Source organism: Oncorhynchus kisutch, unplaced genomic scaffold, assembly GCF_002021735.2.
Source record: "Oncorhynchus kisutch isolate 150728-3 unplaced genomic scaffold, Okis_V2 scaffold4073, whole genome shotgun sequence".
NCBI classification, from domain to species: domain Eukaryota; kingdom Metazoa; phylum Chordata; class Actinopteri; order Salmoniformes; family Salmonidae; genus Oncorhynchus; species Oncorhynchus kisutch.
Window position 1 is genome coordinate 107,501 of NW_022266018.1, and position 9,851 is coordinate 117,351.

Consider the following 9,851-nt stretch of genomic DNA (forward strand, 5'->3'; position numbering starts at 1 on the left):
CAATTAACAAGTCAATAACACAGTAGAAAACGAAGGGGGGGTCTATATACAATGTGTGCAAAAGGCATGAGGAGGTAGGCAAATAATTACAATTTTGCAGATTAACACTGGAGTGATAAAAGATCAGATGGTCATGTACAGGTAGAGATATTGGTGTGCAGAAGAGCAGAAAAGTAAATAAATAGAAACAGTATGGGGATGAGGTAGGTGAAAAGGGTGGACTATTTACCAATAGACTATGTACAGCTGCAGCGATCGGTTAGCTGCTCAGATAGCTGATGTTTGAAGTTGGTGAGGGAGATAAAAGTCTCCAACTTCAGCGATTTTTGCAATTCGTTCCAGTCACAGGCAGCAGAGTACTGGAACGAAAGGCGGCCAAATGAGGTGTTGGCTTTAGGGATGATCAGTGAGATACACCTGCTGGAGCGCGTGCTACGGATGGGTGTTGCCATCGTGACCAGTGAGCTGAGATAAGGCGGAGCTTTACCTAGCATAGACTTGTAGATGCCATGGAGCCAGTGTGTCCTGCGACGAATATGTAGCGAGGGCCAGCCGACTAGAGCATACAAGTAGCAGTGGTGGGTAGTATAAGGTGCTTTAGTGACAAAACGGATGGCACTGTGATAGACTGCATCCAGTTTGCTGAGTAGAGTGTTGGAAGCCATTTTGTAGATGACATCGCCGAAGTCGAGGATCGGTAGGATAGTCAGTTTTACTAGGGTAAGCTTGGCGGCTTGAGTGAAGGAGGCTTTGTTGCGGAATAGAAAGCCGACTCTTGATTTGATTTTCGATTGGAGATGTTTGATATGAGTCTGGAAGGAGAGTTTGCAGTCTAGCCAGACACCTAGGTACTTATAGACGTCCACATATTCTAGGTCGGAACCATCCAGGGTGGTGATGCTAGTCGGGCATGCAGGTGCAGGCAGCGACCGGTTGAAAAGCATGCATTTGGTCTTACTAGCGTTTAAGAGCAGTTGGAGGCCACGGAAGGAGTGTTGTATGGCATTGAAGCTTGTTTGGAGGTTAGATAGCACAGTGTCCAAAGACGGGCCGAAAGTATATAGAATGGTGTCGTCTGCGTAGAGGTGGATCAGGGAATCGCCCGCAGCAAGAGCAACATCATTGATATACACAGAGAAAAGAGTCGGCCCGAGAATTGAACCCTGTGGCACCCCCATAGAGACTGCCAGAGGACCGGACAGCATGCCCTCCGATTTGACACACTGAACTCTGTCTGCAAAGTAATTGGTGAACCAGGCAAGGCAGTCATCCGAAAAACCGAGGCTACTGAGTCTGCCGATAAGAATATGGTGATTGACAGAGTCGAAAGCCTTGGCGAGGTCGATGAAGACGGCTGCACAGTACTGTCTTTTATCGATGGCGGTTATGATGTCGTTTAGTACCTTGAGTGTGGCTGAGGTGCACCCATGACCGGCTCGGAAACCAGATTGCACAGCGGAGAAGGTACGGTGGGATTCGAGATGGTCAGTGACCTGTTTGTTGACTTGGCTTTCGAAGACCTTAGATAGGCAGGGCAGGATGGATATAGGTCTGTAACAGTTTGGGTCCAGGGTGTCTCCCCCTTTGAAGAGGGGGATGACTGCGGCAGCTTTCCAATCCTTGGGGATCTCAGACGAGATGAAAGAGAGGTTGAACAGGCTGGTAATAGGGGTTGCGACAATGGTGGCAGATAGTTTCAGAAATAGAGGGTCCAGATTGTCAAGCCCAGCTGATTTGTACGGGTCCAGGTTTTGCAGCTCTTTCAGAACATCTGCTATCTGGATTTGGGTAAAGGAGAACCTGGAGAGGCTTGGGCGAGGAGCTGCGGGGGGGGCGGAGCTGTTGGCCGAGGTTGAAGTAGCCAGGCGGAAGGCATGGCCAGCCGTTGAGAAATGCTTATTGAAGTTTTCGATAATCATGGATTTATCAGTGGTGACCGTGTTACCTAGCCTCAGTGCAGTGGGCAGCTGGGAGGAGGTGCTCTTGTTCTCCATGGACTTCACAGTGTCCCAGAACTTTTTGGAGTTGGAGCTACAGGATGCAAACTTCTGCCTGAAGAAGCTGGCCTTAGCTTTCCTGACTGACTGCGTGTATTGGTTCCGGACTTCCCTGAACAGTTGCATATCACGGGGACTATTCGATGCTATTGCAGTCCGCCACAGGATGTTTTTGTGCTGGTCGAGGGCAGTCAGGTCTGGGGTGAACCAAGGGCTGTATCTGTTCTTAGTTCTGCATTTTTTGAACGGAGCATGCTTATCTAAAATGGTGAGGAAGTTACTTTTAAAGAATGACCAGGCATCCTCAACTGACGGGATGAGGTCAATGTCCTTCCAGGATACCCGGGCCAGGTCGATTAGAAAGGCCTGCTCACAGAAGTGTTTTAGGGAGCGCTTGATAGTGATGAGGGGTGGTCGTTTGACTGCGGCTCCGTAGCGGATACAGGCAATGAGGCAGTGATCGCTGAGATCCTGGTTGAAGACAGCGGAGGTGTATTTGGAGGGCCAGTTGGTCAGGATGACGTCTATGAGGGTGCCCTTGTTTACAGAGTTAGGGTTGTACCTGGTGGGTTCCTTGATGATTTGTGTGAGATTGAGGGCATCTAGCTTAGATTGTAGGACTGGCGGGGTGTTAAGCATATCCCAGTTTAGGTCACCTAACAGAACAAACTCTGAAGCTAGATGGGGGGCGATCAATTCACAAATGGTGTCCAGGGCACAGCTGGGAGCTGAGGGGGGTCGGTAGCAGGCGGCAACCGTGAGAGACTTATTTCTGGAGAGAGTAATTTTCAAAATTAGTAGTTCGAACTGTTTGGGTATGGACCTGGAAAGTATGACATTACTTTGCAGGCCATCTCTGCAGTAAACTGCAACTCCTCCCCCTTTGGCAGTTCTATCTTGACGGAAGATGTTATAGTTGGGTATGGAAATCTCTGAATTTTTGGTGGCCTTCCTGAGCCAGGATTCAGACACAGCAAGGACATCAGGGTTAGCAGAGTGTGCTAAAGCAGTGAGTAAGACAAACTTAGGGAGGAGGCTTCTGATGTTGACATGCATGAAACCAAGGCTTTTTCGAACACAGAAGTCAACAAATGAGGGTGCCTGGGGACATGCAGGGCCTGGGTTTACCTCCACATCACCCGCGGAACAGAGAAGGAGTAGTATGAGGGTGCGGCTAAAGGCTATCAAAACTGGTCGCCTAGAGCGTTGGGGACAGAGAATAAGAGGAGCAGGTTTCTGGGCATGGTAGAATATATTCAGGGCATAATGCGCAGACAGGGGTATGGTGGGGTGCGGGTACAGCGGAGGTAAGCCCAGGCACTGGGTGATGATGAGAGAGGTTGTATCTCTGGACATGCTGGTAGTAATGGGTGAGGTCACCGCATGTGTGGGAGGTGGGACAAAGGAGTTATCAGGGGTATGAAGAGTGGAACTAGGGGCTCCATTGTGAACTAAAACAATGATAACTAACCTGAACAACAGTATACAAGGCATATTGACATTTGAGAGAGACATACAGCGAGGCATACAGTAATCACAGGTGTTGAATTGGGAAAGCTAGCTAAAACAGTAGGTGAGACAACAGCTAATCAGCTAGCACAACAACAGCAGGTAAAATGGCGTAGACTAGGCAACGGGGCCAACAGATAAAACAAACAAGCAGAATGGAGTACCGTGATTTATGGACAGTCCAGCGTGCATCAGCTATGTAGCCAAGAGATCAGTGTCCAGGGGGCAGCGGTGGATGGGGAAGGGAAGCTGGACTGGCGAGTGTTATCCAGGTTAAAAAAACGAACAATGACTAAATAGCTAGTAGCTAGTTAGCTGGTTAGCTTCTGGAGGTTCTTGAGTGTGTTCTAAAAATAAATAAAAAATAATAGCGATTCCGTATCACATTGGGTGAGGCAGGTTTCCGGAAGGTATAAACAAATTAAAAGTCAAAAGAGATAGAAAGTAAATATGGGTCCGGTGGGCGTTTGGGACGCGGCGATTCAGGCGGTTAGCAGGCCTGTGCTAACAAGCTAACAGTTTGTAGGCCCGGGCTAGACAAGGTAGCAGTTAGCGGACCGGAGCTGGACAAGCTAGCAGTTAGCAGGCCGAATTAGCAAGCAGGGAGATAGCGAGGGCTAGAGAGTTAGCCTTTGGGGGACGTCGCGATGGGGTGAGTCTGTTTATTCCTCTTCATGCGGTGACATCGATAGACCGGTCGTGGGCCCGGGTATTGTAGCTCAGGAGTATGCTACGGTGGTAGCGCAGGCCGGGCTAGCTTCAAGCTAAGTGGGTGGAAACGCTAGCCAGGGGTAATCGTCCAGGGTTGCGGTTTAGCTAGATAGCTAGTTGTGAAGATCCAGCGTATTTGGAAAATTAGCAAAATGTTTTTAAAGGGATAGCTATGTAAAAAAAACGAAAAATATGTAAAAAAAACGAAAAATAAACAAAGTATAAACAAAATATACAGGGACACGACACGACAGGACGACTTACTGCTACGCCATCTTGGATTCGATCCCTAGCCAGCTACAGTATATAGCTATAGCTAGCATAGTTACATTATTTCAGATCCTAGTCCGTCCTTAGCTAGCTACATCGCTATAGCTCGCATAATTAGATCATTTCAGATCCTAGTCTGTCCCTAGCTAACTACATAGCTATAGCTGGCATAATTCGATTATTTCAGACCCTAGTCTGTCCCTAGCTAGCTACATAGCTATAGCTAGCATAGTTACATTATTTCAGCTCCTAGTCCGTCCCTAGCTAGCTACAGTATTCAGGATATAGCTCTAACTAGCATAATTAGATTATTTCAGATCCTAGTCCATCCCTAGCTAGCTACAGTATACAGTATATAGCTCTAACTAGCATAACTAGCTACAGTTTACAGTACATAGCTCTAACTAGCGTAATTCCATTGGGAAAACAACACCCCTGACTTTGCCCTACGACACACAGGCATGGCATCCAATGGTGCATTAAGCTCTTTTATTGGCTGTGCCAATATCACACCGCACATAAACCTTCTGAGAAACAATTCCTGCTGAGTTAGTTGTTTTCAGACGATGCCAAAGCAACTCTCTCTCCCTGTACTGAACATCTGAGACTGGACTGCTAAAGTCTGTTTCTCTCTCTCTCTTTTCTGTTTGTCTCTCTCTCTCTGTCTCGGTCGCCCTGGCACCTGGCAGCGTACACCATGTACCCCACAAGCCAGCCAATCACGCGTTACTCTACCCAGAGGTCAAAGTGTTAGGAGAGGTAAATCAGGCTACCCTCTAAGTCTGGCTCAGACACCTTAACCTCTGTCTGTCTGAATGTCTGGCTCCTATAGTTTTGGTTTACAGTGTGCTTCTGCTTTCTCTTTTGGGGTCAAAGCCGCATTACTGTAAAGAACTTAGTGCCAACCATTCCTTTCACAACACAGCCCTGTTCTGCTACTTCCTACTTCCTACTTCCTGCTTCCTACTTCCTGCTTCCTGTTCTTTTGCTGCATCACAGTGTCCAATAAGCCCATGTGGGCGGGGTATCCTGAAGATGCAAGTCACTATAATAATACAATTCATCTAGAATAAATGACGTACACAAAGCTAACAACGAGGCTGTAAAGAAACACACACAAAGCTAACAACGAGGCTGTAAAGAAACACACACAATGCTAACAACGAGGCTGTAAAGAAACACACACAATGCTAACAACGAGGCTGTAAAGAAACACACACAATGCTAACAACGAGGCTGTAAAGAAACACACACAATGCTAACAACGAGGCTGTAAAGAAACACACACAATGCTAACAACGAGGCTGTAAAGAAACACACACAATGCTAACAACGAGGCTGTAAAGAAACACACACAATGCTAACAACGAGGCTGTAAAGAAACACACACAATGCTAACAACGAGGCTGTAAAGAAACACACACAATGCTATCAACGAGGCTGTAAAGAATAACACGCTCTAAATGGATTGAAACACCCTGTAGGTTTCACTCTAACCCTGTTCCTGGAGAGCTACCGTCCTGTTGGTTTACACTCCAACCCTGTTCCTGGAGAGCTACCGTCCTGTAGGTTTACACTCCAACCCTGTTCCTGGAGAGCTACCGTCCTGTAGGTTTACACTCCAACCCTGTTCCTGGAGAGCTACCCTCCTGTAGGTTTACACTCCAACCCTGTTCCTGGAGAGCTACCGTCCTGTAGGTTTACACTCCAACCCTGTTCCTGGAGAGCTACCGTCCTGTAGGTTTACACTCCAACCCTTTTCCTGGAGAGCTACCGTCCTGTAGGTTTACACTCCAACCCTAATCTAGCACATCTGATTCTAATAATTAGCTGGTTTATTAGCTGAACCAGGTTAGTTACCACACTACAGGAGTGTAGCTCTCCAGGAACAGAACAGCCCTGTTTGCAGCATGTCTTACCTGTCTGGCTACATTGACCTGAAGGTGTGGATGTCTGGGTCCAGGGCCTGGAGCATTCCTCAACAGGGCCCTTCTCTGGATGGGCAGCCAGCCCACTCTCACCGGAGTCAGAGAGCTGAGTTTAGCCTCCTCCTTCCCTGAAGCCTGCTTGATTATAGCCCTTTCCCAGCTACCGTTGTTGTCCGGGGCAGAGGACAATCCTGCCCTGAGGGAATCCTGGCTGCCCAGGGAAATGTCACACTGGCTGGGGGTCCCACAGGGGGAGAGGTCCCTGTCCCGGCTGCAGAGAGATGGGGACGAGGGGAGGCCCTGGTAGTGGTAATGCAGGCCAGAGCCAACGGGTTCCTTGTGAAGGGTTGGCATCGACGCTGTCCCGTCGTAGAAAGGGGCCTGCACTTGATCTCTCTGCGCTCGGTCAGGGTTTCCGAAATATCTCCCGTTCTCCATCCTCTCCAGCTCCTGTAACCACCTGTCTAGATTCTGGCTACCTCCCTCGATGGCGCTCTGCGGGCGAGGGGTACGACCCAAATGAACCTTCGGATGGGGCTCAACCTCTGGGCTGTCAGTGGGGCTTCCTTCAAAATAGTCCCCACTCTGCATCTTCTCCAACTCATACAGCCACTCGTTCATCTGACGTCTTCCCTCGATGGCGCTGTGCGGCCGAGGGGTACGAGCAGGGGTAAGTTGAGGGGGAGATGGAGGCACAAGCTCTACCTTGGACACTTGGTCAGGACTGCTAACTGGGCTTCCACCTTTAAAATAGGTCTGACACTGCACTTGGCCAGGACTGCTAACTGGGCTTCCACCTTTAAAATAGGTCTGACACTGCACTCTCTCCAACTCCTGCAAACACCTGTCTAGATTCTGGCTGTGGCTCCCTTCATCTCTGGCGCTCTGTTGCTGAGGAGGGTTACATCCCTGAAGACCGGTATGTCGGGGCACCACCTCCACTTCAGACATGAGTCCGTCCCAATAGGACGGTTCCCATGATCTTCTCCAGCCCGGATCCTGGCCCCTACGGGCCCCCAGGTGGGCAGATGGCCCACGAAGATTCATCTCTCTGGGGCTAAGGTAACCAACAGCTCCCCGTCTCCGGTTTCAGACCCAGCTCCTTCTTTACAATCAGCTATTAACGAGAAGGACCCTCTGGCTGTCCCGGGTTACCAGGCACGGCAGAAATATCTGGACAGGAATCAGGGGCTACACGGCGGCAGGCAGTAGATTCAGATTATTAAGGAGCTGTTGGATATCTGGGAAGCAAATGAACCATCATAATGTATTATTGATTAGGAAGCTCAGAGGAACAGACCTGGAAATCAACAGCTTCCTGGCTGTGTTGACCACATCATCATCTTAATATAAAATAATGACACAAACAGAGATACTACATACTAATATTTACCAGAAGATCCTGGGAGTTTAAGAGTGAATATAGAAACAGAAAAGGAAAAGGTTCAAATATAAAACTAATAAATATATATTTTTTAAATATATATAAATCCAATGACTCATCTGTCCGTATCATCCATCCATGGTTTAAATCAACTCAAATGTTATTGGTCACATACACATGGTTAGCAGATGTTAATGCGAGTGTAGCGAAATGCTTGTGCCTCTAGTTCCGACAATGCAGTAATAACCAACGAGTAATCTAATCTAACAATTCCACAACTACTGTCTTATAGACACACGTGTAAAGGGATGAAGAATATGTACTGTTTACATCTGTATCATCCATCCAGGGTGTTATTCATCCATCCAGTCTATTATTCATCCATCCAGTCTATTATTCATCCATCCAGGGTGTTATTCATCCATCCAGGGTGTTATTCATCCATCCAGGGTGTTATTCTTCCATCCTGGGTGTTATTCATCCATCCAGGGTGTTATTCATCCATCCAGGGTGTTATTCATCCATCCAGTGTGTTATTCATCCATCCAGGGTGTTATTCATCCCTCCAGGGTGTTATTCATCAATCCAGTGTGTTATTCATCCATCCAGGGTGTTATTCATCCATCCAGGGTGTTATTCATCCATCCAGGGTGTTATTCATCCATCCAGTGTGTTATTCATCCATCCAGGGTGTTATTCATCCATCCATCTATTCCAAATTTCCCTTGTTGTTTATACTTTTTTGGTCGATCCATTTCTCTGTCAGGCAGTCAGGCACGGAGATGGCTCTCCCTGTGGGATGTTTCTTAAGCAAACAAAAGAGTTACAGAGCAGAGAGCCTGGGAGGGAGGGAGGGAGGGAGGGAGGGAGGGGAGGGAGGGAGGGGGGGGGAGGGAGGGAGAGAGAAGACAGAGAGGCCTCTCCATGCCATCTCTACCCCAGTGAAACAAAGAGGTGCAGGGGGGCTGTCTTAATAAATTGCATCAGCACCCAGTTGTTGGGGGTTAATTGCAATGCTCAAGGGCACAGCGGGAAATTTTACCACCTTGCCGGCTCGTGGATTCAAGCCAGCATCCTTTTGGTTACTGCCCAACACTGTTCAGCGCTAGGCAATAACGCAATAACTTAGCAAACTCACCCGGTTAATCAATAACTTGGCAAACTCACCCTAGTTAATCAATAACTTAGCAAACTCACCCAGTTAATCAATAACTTAGCAAACTCACCCAGTTAATCAATAACTGTGCAAACTCACCCTAGTTAATCAATAACTTAGCAAACTCACCCAGTTGATCAATAATTTAGCAAACTCACCCCAGTTAATCAATAACTTAGCAAACTCACCCAGTTAATCAATAACTTGGCAAACTCACCCTAGTTAATCAATAACTTAGCAAACTCACCCAGTTAATCAATAACTTAGCAAACTCACCCAGTTAATCAATAACTTAGCAAACTCACCCTAGTTAATCAATAATTTAGCAAACTCACCCCAGTTAATCAATAATTTAGCAAATTCACCTCAGTTGATCAATAACTTAGCAAACTCACCCCAGTTAATCAATAACTTAGCAAACTCACCCCAGTTAATCAATAACTTAGGAAACTCACCCAGTTAATCAATAACTTATCAACAAACCAGGCTTCTTCTCTGCAACTCTTTCCATCCAGATCTCTAGCCCAGGTCTCTTGGTAATACTTCTGTCTCTTCCTCTGATCATGTGGTGTGATGACTGATGAACCATTGCTGTCCTCAAGCCTCTGTGTCCCAGACATGTGATTCCTGCAAGACTGTGTCTGTTTCCCAATTGACACCCTGGTTCCAATGTACAGTGCACTTCTTTTGACCAGAGCCTTATAGTAGTGCACTATAATGGGAATAGGATGGCATTTGGGATGATAAACGGCTCAGTGGGATGCTTGGATAAATAACTCTGACCCGGCATGATGTCCCAAGACTTATTTGTGAACAACCAGCAGCAATAGTCTAGAAGGTTCCGACGTCTCCAATTGTTCTTTGGAAGGAACCCTAGAGATAAAACTAATTGCTAA

The 9,851-nt window shown here is 47.3% G+C and overlaps 1 protein-coding gene across 2 annotated transcripts in view; it reads right to left on the reverse strand.

Annotated features, from left to right (window-relative positions):
* Nucleotides 1-9,851, reverse strand: part of LOC109886580 (uncharacterized) — a 66,384-nt gene extending 56,533 nt beyond the window's left edge. For both annotated transcript variants that reach the window (XM_031822143.1, XM_031822142.1), the window contains exons 1-2: nt 9,411-9,851; nt 6,407-7,656 (exon numbers count right to left, since the gene is read on the reverse strand). In XM_031822143.1, coding sequence (XP_031678003.1) covers nt 6,407-7,462 — 1,056 coding nt within the window. In that variant the 5' untranslated portion in view covers nt 7,463-7,656; nt 9,411-9,851. The remainder of the gene's footprint in view (nt 1-6,406; nt 7,657-9,410) is intronic.